Source organism: Phasianus colchicus, chromosome 10 (assembly GCF_987193195.1).
Source record: "Phasianus colchicus chromosome 10, bPhaCol1.hap1.1, whole genome shotgun sequence".
Taxonomy (NCBI): domain Eukaryota; kingdom Metazoa; phylum Chordata; class Aves; order Galliformes; family Phasianidae; genus Phasianus; species Phasianus colchicus.
Window position 1 is genome coordinate 10,673,464 of NC_143445.1, and position 13,968 is coordinate 10,687,431.

Consider the following 13,968-nt stretch of genomic DNA (forward strand, 5'->3'; position numbering starts at 1 on the left):
AAAACACCTCTATCAATATCTGCAAGATTTGATTTTAAAACACCAATATCACTCTAACGAGACTTTAGACATTCTTAACCTAAGATATACCACTACAGCATCCCTTCCTCAAAGCCTGGAGCAATAGCCTTACCAACCATATCCAATAAGGCAGGCAAGCAATGAGTATCATGTCTGCAGACACCACATCATGAATAGACAGTTGGTCACTTAATAAAAACACCCTCTTAAGAATTGTAATTTGCATTGTTTATGTTTCTCATGTCAGTCTCATGTCATCTGCTGAGAAAAGCTTATCTACTGGTGGAAACTGGAGGAATAAAACCATTATCCAGGTGGGTTACAGCTAGCTACTGATTATTCAGTACCGATTTCACTTTGAAGAGCCTTCTAATATTAGAATAAAAAAAAAAAAAAACTATGACACCACTTCAAAAATCAGAGGCAGCGTTTTTAACCTCTGTCCTTTTGCATTAATGCAGCAGTGCCTGGAAAAGCTACAGCAATAGAAGAGGAATCATTGAGGCAGTTCCCTTCACACCACTACTGTAGCTGAAAGGGACAGAAATCAAGAAACATTAGAATCAGTGTAAGCCAATGCAGACATTAAAGAAGAGTACAACACACAGAACTTAAACAAAATCTGTTAAAAGGCACAGAGAAAACATTTCTGAGCAAAGAGTGACTTATTTTCTGGAGGTGTTCCAGATTTTCAGTTTCCATCTGGAGGTACTTAGTGCTGTGATAAGGCAAGAGGAAGTTTCCAGCTGCAACACAAGAGTGCATCATGTTTGACATGAAAGACCTACAAGTCGGACAATCACAGTCAAGTCAAAATCGTTAGGATCTAAACAAGGACAGACACATATTCATAAGCATCAAACCAGTATTCATGTCTGTATACACAAACATTTTAAAATAAGAGCAAATTTGAAGCCTGTGATTGAAAAAGTGCCCCAGCTGGGATGAATAAAAGACGTTCCTACTGCTTTTTGTTCTTCTGCAGCACAAGGTGGTTTAGCTTAAGCTGAGACTTGCTACTTACAAGTTTACGGTAAGCCAGTTTGGATTTTTCATTCTTCAGACCAGCAGCCAACCATGATGGTTGGTGCTCCAGCAGCCACAAACCCCATGTCCATTGTGGGAAGAGGCAGGCAGAACACTGGGTCTTGGCTGCAGGGGCTTGGCTGCAGCTCCTCCATGGCACAAGACCTGCCTCTCACCTAACATACACCATGGCACTAACAAAAGCAGACAACCCCCTGCAAGGGTCTAAGTGCTTTATTGAACCCAAAAATCCTGCTTGGTTTTAGGCTATCTGCTGAGTGAGGCTGAAGTGGTGCAACTGCTGAGTGTGGGGCTGTTACTCCCCACTTGCAGACACAACTGGTGTGGTAAGGAGGGCAAAAAGATGTCCCCTGGGAACAGCAGCCTTCAATTTAACTGCTGTCTGAATGATCAACCAGAACCACAATCTCTGAAACACGTGTGCCTACACCCTTGCACTGCAAATCAATGCAAACAATATCTTCTCTCTTCTGTTTGGTGAAATCGTGCCAATGAGTCTGGTGGGGTGGAAACAGTGATAGTGCCGCCAGCCCAGACAGGCAGGTGTGGATGTGCAGTGACAGGAGGAGCAAAGCCTGAAGCCTTCTGCTCTAAGAAAAAAAAAATATTTCAGGAAACACAATGGCAGTGAAATTGCATCAGAATTGGAAATGTGGATGAAAGAGAAGCAGACTCTATGAATTTCTTCAGTTATTTAACTTTACAGATTATGTGGGCATTCCATGTGGATTAGTTAAAGCAAGCTATTTCTCTGCTATTCTTAAAGACATCACATTCAATTACAGGATGAGATTGAATCTCAGTAGAAAAGTTTTGTTTCTTTGGGATTCAGAAGCTAACACTGAATGAAATAGAAAAGAAAACTTGTCTTGTGGTGAAAGGACAAGGAAAAGAACAATTGCATAAGAAAACCTATGTCCAGACCTCTGAACTGCAAAGCAATTGCATGTGTCAAGTTCCCATAACATGATGGTGCCAGCTGAGGCTTATGTTAAAGCAGTGCAATAAAATGAGATGTCTGGAGCTTCGTCGGAAGAATGATGCTATCTCATTAATGGGATTACATAGAAAAATTGGAGGAACTTCAGTCAAGAGGAATAAAATGATTAAGGATCAAAAGACTATGATTCATGAAAGAAAGTTAAAACTGGATACTGTTTCTCTTGCCTGAAAAGCCCAAGTCTCCAAATCACGAAGGCTTGATGGTACAAGGGACACCCCACAATCTCCCCCACTTATGTCTGGAATAACAGTGATGGATCAGATCCTACAGAGCGAAAACTTGAATTATAAAATGTCAGCTTTGTTATGGCAACACTATTATCACATCACTCAGCAAGGAACGAATAATCAGAGGTGAAAGAGGAGAGAAAGGCTAATTATCTAGAAACAGCTGGAAGATGTAAGTTCCCTTAGAGAAGAATACATTTAGTCAGTGAAAAGAAAAAGGAAAAAAATAAAGAAGATTGTCGCTAGAGAGACTAGGTAAAATTGGCACACTTAGTTAACAACTACAGGGGATTTCTTAGCCATAGGAATGACATACATGCAGAATCATTTTCCCAGGGAAAGTACTGGAAATGACAACTGTTGAATTGTCTGAAGGGAGGCTGGCCATATCCCCATAACCAATTGGTAAGGCTCTGGCATAGACAAAAGTGCACTGGCTACAGGGGAAGGGGAGAAGGAGAAACCATACAGACAGGAAAAGGGGAGCATTGTGGTAGCAGATGTTCCCCAGTCATCACTACTATGTTATGTTGCAGGAAAAATAAATGAATATGTAAAAAAATATCTCTAAATATAGAATGAGACTTTCCTCACTGAGGGCTTCAACACCTCTCTGCAATCCGCCTTTTAGTTGAAGGATAAATAAAGACTCATTTAAATTCTGCACACATTCACAGAGGTAAACTGATTTCAGAAAGCATTATTATGTCTGAACTCTCTCTCAGTAGGGGTGAAAGCCAGATACTTTGTGAAACGTTTTTATGATAGCTAATATTCTCTAAAAATTCATTAGATGTCAACATAAAGGACAAAAGGCATCACCAAGGAAGAGCAGATGCTACGAGCTACCTACCATACAAAGTATATTAGAATCACTTGACCTGTGTTCCACTGCATCAGCAAAGGGCAGTACTGCTTCAATATCTAGCAATGGTCTCATTTCTTAGCTATTTTAGCAGGGAAAACGTCAAACAAAAACGACACTTCACAACAGGAATCTTTGCTAAGGAGCACCAGACTTGGAGGTGCCACAGCACAGCCCTTCAGAGCATACCCACAGCTCATGCCATAGGCATTGTGTGCAACGAGAAGCTGCAGATCTCACTGGGGAGCAGCCTTTTCCAACCTCATCTCTGCCCCATCAGATCTCCCAACAAAAGACTGCTTAGGAGAGGTGCATGTGGATACGTGCGCACACACACGTGACAGGTGATCACGCACATTGGCCTTATCCAGCACAATATAACAGCTCTTCCACAGCTAATGAGCAAAGGAGGCTCATGCTCTATTTTTGGAGACCCCCAAAAGCATTTAGATTCCCCACACAACCAACACCTAAGCCAGGCAAAGCCAGTCTGGCTGCCAAACCCTGAACAACAGGCCAAGCTGGGGGCTGGCTCAGGCTCCTTGTGGCTCTACAAGGTGAGGCAAGCTCTGCCATCAAGTGAGTCAGCTCCAATGAAAGATGCACAAGGAGTAGATTTGTTTGCTACTTTTATATGGATTTTTTCCATGGAAGAATGCACTGAGAGCTCTTAAGCTGTTAAACTTTAAAGAAGCAGAGCTTCTTCAGAAGCTATGCTTTGATGTAAGTGGACAATTTCATCCTGTTGCTTAACTGAATCAAGGTCTGACTTCCCCCCATCACCACTACCTCCCTCCACACACCCTTTTTTTAATAGTCAACGTTTTTTAACCTGCAACTCTGCTTGAGTAAGTTTATACCTATACTGATAGTAGAGCCTTCTATACACAAATATGCAACACTTGGCCCTTCATATCCTATATCAATGCCATAACTTGCAGAAAGCAATTACTGTGTTTACAAGGAGTGATGTTCCTTAGAGGATGTCAGAAATCCTCCATAATTCGTACTGTGCCACACATCTCAACTTTTTTTTTTTTTAACTGAATTTCTGTTCAACCCCTCCCCCCCCCCCCCCCAACATTTTTTTTCTATGTACAAATCTGTGGTAATTAACCAAAACAGTGGTCATTAATGGGATTTCCAGAACAAAGACCATGTTGGTTGCATAGAGCTCTTTCTATTCCTCTTATATACATGCAACAACTCCGCAGTGGTCTCATTCCTTAAATTTCTACTCCCAAGTACCTTGCATCCAGTGTGAGCCCGGGTCTTCATGAGGGGTGTTGTGGTGCACAGCTCAATGGCTTCTGGTTCGTGGAAGATCACTGTCGGGAGAGGCTCCTTCCGAAGAGTTAGGACATTCAGCTTGGTCTTTAACATGGTCTGAAAGTGCTGAGCAGAGAAAGAAAAAGCAATTATCTCGAATTCTGGTTGCAGAAAAATGAGAATTAATAGTTGAACCAGTCTATGCATTTCATTTAATATTCAGTGGCTTGAAAGTTTCCATGGGGAGAGTTTAAAAGTTTCATAACTTAAAAAAAAAAATAAGGAAAGCTGTCCATTATTACTATTAGCAGTGTGGAGAATCTTTTTAAATTAAAAAGATACAAACACACACACAATATTAGATGATTTTTGAACTGAGAAAACATTTCCAAATTTGCCTAATCATCATTAGAATCCATATATGTCCCAAAAAGGGTCTAAATTCAACTTCTAATCACTCCCAGGCACCTTATAAAAACTGCTCATACACCCAGTCCCGCTATTAATTACAATATGGAGGGACGAAGAAGAGATCAAAGAACAAGTTTAATCCTTTCTCATTTTCTTTCCTCTGTACTTTAACCTCATCCAATTGATGTAAACAGAAGTATTGCTCTCATCAAGCTGAGTGCCTCGTTGGTTTTCCTTTAGTCTATGAATTTAAAAATATCTTTGTAAGCAGTTGTTCCCCTGGTTTCCACTGCAAATGCCTCTACTTGTACACAACTAATAGATGTCACCAAAAACTTGCCATTTGTCATAACAAACAAAAAAAACCACCAGAACTTGAAAGACAAACTATGTAAATGAACATTAACATTGCTGAATGAAAAACTTCTCAGGAATTACATAAGTGAAGAAGGTCAGTCCATGAAAGATTTCTAAATCAATTTGGTGGAATCAGAAGAGTCAGAGAAAATTTTCAACATTTTAATAAAATAGTCTAGCTTCAAATCTTTGTACTGTGTGGTACAAAGGTGTTTGCACTTCTCCCTTGTGACCAGCAGTAAGGCCCAAAGGAACAGCACAGAAGTGTATCAGGGAGGGCCAGATTGGGCAGCAGCCATGGTCTCCAGCTGCCAGAGTTCAGCAGTGCTCTCAGACAGTGAATTTTTCAGGGTGGATCTCCATAGAGCCAGAAGTTGGACATGATGATCCCTGTGAGTCCCTTTCAAAGCAGGATATTCTATTTGGATGCATCTTTAAACTGTCTTTGATGTGAGAAACTGAACGTGTTCACTTGCTGCAGTGTACCTAAGGGGTAAAACATGCAGACATGAAACAAATCAATGTCACATTGCAGCTAGAAATATACCACAGCTCTGTCTAAAAAAGTGTGCTTTTGTTGAAGCTTCATAACTTGACTCTTACATATCAGCAATTATTAGATGTGCAATGACTCCAAATTACATTTATCAAAACCAAACCGTATGCTCTGAGTATTGTTGGGAGATTCTTGAATTGTTTTGCAGTCACTCCTTTCCTTTGCCTCCCCTTCACCTCTGCCAGGCAGAAGAACAATATGGGTTCTGGTTTGTAGAAAGAGAGATGCTAAGTGATTTCCCAGAACCATACAAGAAAGCCGTATCAGAGCTTGAAACTCAGGTCCTTGCTTTTCAAATCAGTGCTTTAGGTGATGAGAATGCTTATTAAATATTTTTTTTATACACAGGGCACAAATCCAACTATTCAGATTTTACAATGCTTTCATACAGATTTTTGCGGATTTGAGTTTTCCACTGAAAATTAATGAGAATTTCTTGGAAATACAACTCCTATATAATCCATAAACACTTATTAGCTAACTGACAGCCTGTTAAAACAATATGCTTCTGAAACAGTTTAAACCTAACCTCATCGGTGTTTGGATCTAATAATTGTTACGATCCTGGATCAACAGCATTTTCAACACTCTTGTAAGCATATTCAACATATAAACACTAACAGCCTGTGAAAATAATCTTGCTTTCCTACCTCACGCATGAAGTTACAGCCTGTTACAATGACTTCAGGGCCCCTGTGCAGTTTACGCAAGCATTCAAGCTTCCCGTGAAAAAGAAATCTACTCATACTGTTTTGCATCTGGCTCGTATTACATGTTATCCCATTCACTCTCCCAAACACATCGCAAGCAAAAAAGGGCTCTGTTTAAAATGATTATGCATTGAAGAATGTTCTTTGACACATGTTTCTGAAGATAACAGTGCACTCTGCCAGCCAGGATTACTGAGCTCACGGAGAAAACCTATTTCATTTCACTTTTCAGTTCCCATTAGCAGCTTTTTGTTTGGAGTTTCCTAGGCTTCTCTGGTGAAGCTGTTAGCAAAGGCCAAACAACGGCTTGCCAGCCCCAACACGCACAAAGTGAGCTCAGAGCCTGAGATCCAGGGTTGATTACCTGCTGATGACCAACCACAGCGCTGGGCCTGCTGGGCCCATCAAGGAACTGCTGTCTGCTGCAAATGCAGCTCCCTCCAACAGCTTGTCTAGCTTTTATATACAGGCTGTAGATCTGCTGCCATGCTGAGGAGATTATCTTTCTAGAGAAAACAAGTAGGAAGACTGCAATGGAGACCAACTATGCAGGCCAAGGTGACCTTTGCCTGGGACCAGCCCCCTGGGGAGCCACAGCCCCACACCGAGCACAGGGAAACCATGGCATCCTCAGCAGCGTGCACAAAAAGGTAGAAAACTCACCAAAATGTATGTTTGAACTACAGTTGTACTATTTTGCAAGTGGGATATTGGATCAAAACAGAGCTAATGGTTGGGAAACACCCAACTGAAGAAGATTCTATTCCAGCATTTAATTTCTCCTTCGCCATGTTCTGAAAAGGCTCAATTTCCATTGGTGAACTGTACACAGAAGTTCTCAAATAAAGAACACTGCTTCCATTAAATATTCAAGAGATGAAAACACTCAATTTGGGCCCTGAATATTGAGTTGGTTTTCCAGTACAGTTCCTCTCCTCTGCTAGCATCTCTATCAACTTTAGTGGGACTACCGACAACGTTATGCAGATCACATTTTGACCAAAACGCAGAAAGCTATGATGACAATCCATATTTTTCATGTTTTAACAACCACATATACAGTCTTAAACAAGAAAAAGACAACTCTCCACCTTCCAAAGGCAATTCAATAGTTGCATGAGCAGCAACTTGGAGTGGTTGAGTGCCAAAAACTCTAGAGCACAATTGGCAGCAGATAAGTAACTGGTTGCCAGAGAAGTGCAGGGCCGGGTGGGGGTGGACACAGAAATATCCTTTTGCTATGGACTGCGTAGCTGGTGCAGACAATGCTGCACTCCCTGCACACAGATCATATGATGGCTGCCATAAGAAAATCAAGAGTCTGCCAGGAGACATCATGCAGTGAGACCCCAAATAAGCAAGTTATTTAAACACGTGCCTAGCTTTCACTATGTGAGCAGTCCCAGTAAAGCACACGTGGGTAGTCAATGGGATTATTCATGTGTTTTAAGCCAAGAACAGGATAAAGTGCTTCGCTCAATCCATTTCTTAGTTTCCACTCCAAACTGGCATCTCCTCCGGAAACCGTTGGCAAATGTTGACATATAACAGTAGCCAATGGTTCTTTTGTTTTGTTTTTTGGGACTTTTTTTGTTGTTTGGTGGTGGGTTTTTTTGGTTTTTTGGTTTTTTTTTGTTTGGTTTTTTTTTTTTTTTTTTGAGGAAAAAGGCTTTAGCTCTCCACTATTGTGAACCCAGAATATTTCTTTAAAGTGTTTTAAGTTCAAAAAGTTCTTGAAAAGTGTGACTTTGGAATTTCAGCAAATAAATTTTCAGGGAACATTATACCATTCACATTTTATTTGCCAGAATCACTAAGTTCACTTACACTGAACATCATCAAAAGAACAGAATCTTACCTGGCATAAATACATAAATTCAAAACTACACATTATTTGTCCTTCTTCCAGTTAGATGGTGCTACTAACACAGACTATGTTTGAAAGAAACGTTAGAAGCAATGTAAAAATAAAAAAAATTAGCAACAAGTTTTAAAATTCATTGAACAAACAAAGTAGCTCATTTGACAAAGAAAGGATCGGAGTGGTAATTAGCATTGTACTTGCTGAACAAGAAACCATTCAGCGTAAGATTTAAGTAAAGCTCCTACTAATATTAGAAAACTGTCTTCATTGAAAACCATGGTTTTGCCTATTGAATGGATTCAACTTCCATCATTTTTATTGCTTAGTTTAGCAGTTCTAATGGTGTTTTCTTCCACAGAGGAAATGGATACAACAGCGTATAACTGGTATACCAAACCCTCAGCAAGCCATGGTAGTTCCTGCAGAGGAAAAGCAGACTTGTGACCTTCAAAGTGCTCCCTATTCACATGAAATGCCCATCATCACTAACCCTCTTAGCTACAAGTTAATTCAACATGAGAATCAAGTATTTCTGATTCATTTCTCAACATTCATTTTATCAACTCAACAGTCATATATTAGCTCTAGGATAACTATCCTATAGAATTTGCAAATTGAATGCTAGGTACTATGCATTTAATCTAAGCATAATTTTTGTTGCTGCTAAAAATAAAAATTCACAGCATTTTGGTTTAATTTGTCAACAAAAATACAGCCTTTCCCACAACTCAGGCCAAATGGCTTGGAGAAAACAACTATGACACTGTACAGTTAAATGTCTCATTGAGGAAAAAAGCAAGCATTGACAATCTGTAATAATAACGCTTAATACTTCTTCACTGCTCTTCATCTTCAGGTCACAACTAAACAGTCACTGTTGTCCACAATATTGAGTACTGAGACTGAGCTGGACATTTTTATTTTCTACCAGGCAGTGGGAATAAAATAGACTCCCATTTAATAAACAGAACTAAGAAAGAGTTACGTGTTGAACGTGAATATGTATTTTAAAATTTCCCAAAAGATGGCCTGAAATTTATGATAGTCTATAATACAGCAATAAGGGATGAGCAAAATAGACACAGTTTACAGACTACAGGGGTTGTGACATTGTGAAAGTAAGTCACAAAGTTTTCACCCCTTGGCCTTCAGCCCCCATTATCTCCTAACATCAGTGTTATAACCAACATTCAGCTTCATCAGGAAGCACTACTTTTCCAGATGACCTATGCTTACTTTTGTCAAAGACAAAAGTGTTAACATATGAAAAAGAGTAATTTTGAAAGTTAAAAGCCTCTGAAATAGATATTTTCCAAAATCAGAAGCAATCTTCAGTGCAACTCACCCTTCCACAGCACCTACAAAGGAACTGCCACATGAAATCCACATCAGAACAACAGATCAGCCACTGGGAAAAATAAAAAATAACCTCTATATATAAAGTACCACTTCATGCAAGTACTCACTCTACTTTTGAAATTCATTTAGTTCTGGCATCAAACTCTAACTGTTGAAGAGCATCCCACAGCAATACACAACAGAATAGGAGAGCAAGGGCACAACCAAGAGCAATGAACCACAAGAGTATTTTGGTGAGCCCAAATGCCCCTTTTACCTACTCCCAGTGAAATGTGACTTATTAAAGTATCCAGCTCATATGTACAACAGACTGCACTGTAGTTTTATTCATGGTCAAAGGAGACAAAAACACGGTAGTCCTTTATGCTTACTCCACTATTGACACAACCAGAGCAGTGATCCTATGACCCCAAGCTCCAGGTTTTCAGCAAGAAAAGAATTCAGACACATTTCATTTGAAAATTTATCCATTGCTTTTATTTAAAGCAAATGCAATCTAGTATAGATAAATGTTGCATCTGATCCATCTCTTGTTAAACAAATATTGTTAATACACTTTAAATATTTTTTTCCCTTTTCCTATGTTAAATTTCACTGTCCAACATTTATCTCGTACAAGCAGCTCATATAAAGATTGGACTGAACATTAAAATAAAACTTTCCACATAAGAGATGGAAGCACTTAAGTCAGAACTCATCCCATCAGCAGCCTGCTCTGCAGCACAGCACTGACCAGCATGCACAAACCCAGGATTCTGACACAGATCTTTATGCTGTGGCAGACCTGGCTTGTGAAATCTAGTTAGTACGACTGTATCCCTTCTGGCAACTTAAGAGAGCTGGATTTCACCAGCCTATCAAACCCAATCCATTCAATCTCTTTCAGATAACAAATGCTACTTAGATGAAAGAGGTTATTATGTCTGAATTAAGTCTAAACTGCAGGGGAATGGCAGTGGGCATGAAGGTACAACAGACTCACCTTCGGGGACCCTAGGACATATTTTGGAAGCAGAGGAGCTCAGGCAGTCCATGGTGTGGCTCAGCACACCCTCACCAAGGGCCCAAATTCTGCCAAGGGTTCTGGAGAAAAGCACCTTGGCAACATCATGCCAGAATTAGAGACCTTCACGTGCTGAATGGTCATGCATCATAAAGTGAAAGAGTGCAAGCCATCACTTCTCTGCTCATGTCACCCTGGCCATATGCACCTTGGTGCGAGCAGACACCGAGCAGAAGATAATTTCAAAACAAGCAAGGCATAAGACTGGAGAGAAGAAAATGCCAGGAGTGGTAACGAGCATCCTCCCAGCACTGCTCCCCGCTGCCGGCACAAAAGCTGCTTCTGGACCTCTCCAATCAGCCCTGAAGACAAACAGGTTAGGACAAAGGGCTGAGGAACCCATAGTATATAGAAAAATGGATACGAGAGGGGAAGGAGGACATAGAATTGTTAATAGAAAAGCGGGACAAGGACATGGGGAACCTTTCTAAGGTGGCAAGTCCAAGAACACATCGAAGTGAAAAACAGGTGAGGGCCAAAACACTTCAAGCAAAGATGCTGCTGTATGCAGACACTGAGAGTTACCCCACCACACTACAATACCAGCTCCTTAGGGAATATTCTGCTTCCTGTTATGATAAAACAAATTTCTTAGACATGCACGACTATCAAGACTCCGTTAATAAAAAAAAAAACCACAAACTTGCACTCCTTATCAATACCCCTGATTACACAACTGCATGTATGATGATGCCCCATTTTCTTACAAGTTTAAAGAACTAAAGCATTTCTGTTTCCTCACAATTTAATTCATGTGAAACGTTTTGTTCTCAGACCCTGTGTACTTTGAGTTTGCTCTGGCTGGATTCCGCCATCCTGTTGCCAAGCTTATGCGATTCCGATCAGCAGGATTGCTGCCCAAACAAAACACAGTCCCAGATACAAACACCCTCCGAACTGCAGGGAACTTCAGAGCCAGATGAGAATTTTGTGAGTGATCCTCTAACATCTTTATATAGCCAAACTAAGCCCCCCAACCTCAGCAAATCTGAATACACGGGATATTCAGAGACCATGCACCCTCTTCAGCTGTAATTGCTCAAAAATCTGAAGTACCACTATAGAAATTCACATCAAAATAGAAAAGAGTCAATAGTTCAGGGTATCATGAAACCGTGAAAATAAAAATAATAAATCTTTAAAATGTCAGTGGAAAAGGTTAAAAAAAAATCACAGTGCTACAATAGTTTTCCAATTGTTTTTTTTTTGAACATTGCAGTAACTGAGCCCCCACTCCATTATTTCAGTAGAAATTACGCACGTGGATGAAAGATGGACATCTAACCACGACTGTTTGGATCTTTCCTTTGTCCAGTGTTCATGGCATATATCCTATACCAGGAGAACATTTTTTACCATTAATAAAATGATGTTCACCAATTAGTTGCTAGTTATTAGGAAGTATTGAGAGCTGCGCATCCTACTTTATCAACTGAGCTGTACTCATAACTAACTGCTTCCCAAACACTCTGCCCTCTGCTTCCTTCCCTTCCCTGATGATGTTGTTGGCCTTCAAGCTACACACAGAAATCAGCAAAGGAAACCAACCCGGGTAGCACAGCTCCACTGGGATAGCACTAAAGGAAATTAAAGTCATCCCCTTTACCTGCTGCTCACCTCCTCATATCCAGAACAGCAGTACCTCCCCAGGAGCACTGTGACTGTGTGCAAGCCTGGAGTTTTTACTAGATTACACGCCCAAAAGTACCAGTGTGCCAGAAATTCTCCATGCAAGCCCCAGCATTTTTCAGGCCAAATGGCAGCCTGAACATAAGCCCAGGACAAGACAAAAGGTTTAAAAAGAAAACAGAAGGAAAAAAAAAGGGAAACAAAAGAATGGAAAAAATGAAGAAATAAAGGCTGACAAGAAAAGAAAGAACAAAATAGGACGTGTAGCAGCATAAATATGTCAAGTTCATTCATTTTGATTTTGAGCTTGACCCCTTAGCTCCTTTCCAACATCTCCTTCCCCTAACACAAGTTTCCAGTAGATGTTATTTGGTATAGTTGGCCCAATATTAAAACAATGGAATCCTGCAGCATGAAGGCAGCTGTTGCTTTTTCAATCTGCTCTTGGAGGCTTTCCAATAATTTCTGTGTCAGAGGATGCTTTACAAAGTTCTTTCTCCTTGCTCCAGGCCTGGCAGGGAGAGCCATTGTGTACAATACCTGCCAGACAGCAACTACGTTCCCCAGAACAGCCCATTCAAAAAAAAAAAAAAAGAAATCTTTTTAGTCACATTCATTCTTTTCCTTCATTTTTTGCAATAAATCAATAACTGCTTAGGCAGTTCTGTAGCTCAGTGATCTCCCTCTTGCCTTTCAAATGCTCTGAGACAGGGCTATGAATTGAATGACAGAGGAGTCTGTTACAAACAGGGAATGAGCCATGATTTATTTGCTAGATTCTTGCATTTTTGCTAATATCACACAGAAACAAAGAGTGCAAATTCTTGCCAAAAATGTTTATGTATTTTGTTAAATGCAAACCAAATGAACTTTTTGAATAAGTCTGTTGAATTGTTACATTTACAGCTATGAGACAATGATGATCCAGTCCTTTCTCTAAAGCTGCCCATTTTAACACTGACTTCTTGTTAGCCCTTTGGTGCTAATTTACAGCAATGACATTTGCAGGTCCTAGACACTCTTGGGATTTAAGCCTGGCATTCCAGAGGATCTCAGAGTCCAGGTCCTCCTACTTTCAATGAGCAAACACCATCCTCAAGTGAACAGACCTGCTTTTCCAGCTGCTTTTCCCAAAACACTCTCTGTTTTGGGAAGCCTCCTTCAGCACCAGAGTCCCAACACACATATTCCCCAGGAATCCCCTCTGGCCACCCTTCTACTCACAGTCATTTCATCTCCTCCTCAGTATTAATGCTTTTTCATTACCAACAAGTTATCAACGATGAGGAACCTCTGCCAGGATTCCTGGTGATTCCAGTCTTTGGGGATGACGATGCAGAATACAGACAAAACCTGGGTTCTGCTGCAGTGCAGATGCATAACCCTTGTCCCCATGGGATTTCACACAGTAGGTATTCTCACTTCCTATAGTCATGAATGAGAGCAGCACACCAGAGAGTCTATGTCAAGAATATGGGAGTGTACAGAAAATGATCAAAAAATACTCTTCTACAAAATATCTCATTAATTCAGCATAGCTCTACAGTTGCATAATTGACAGGATTTGCACCAAGAAGCCTTTACAAA

The 13,968-nt window shown here is 40.4% G+C and overlaps 1 protein-coding gene across 1 annotated transcript in view; it reads right to left on the reverse strand.

Annotated features, from left to right (window-relative positions):
• The window catches only part of PID1 (phosphotyrosine interaction domain containing 1), a 78,326-nt gene that overhangs the window by 42,138 nt on the left and 22,220 nt on the right, over positions 1-13,968 (reverse strand). The window contains exon 2 of the mRNA XM_031596334.2: positions 4,412-4,558. Within this exon, the coding sequence (XP_031452194.1) occupies positions 4,412-4,558 (147 nt within the window). The remainder of the gene's footprint in view (positions 1-4,411; positions 4,559-13,968) is intronic.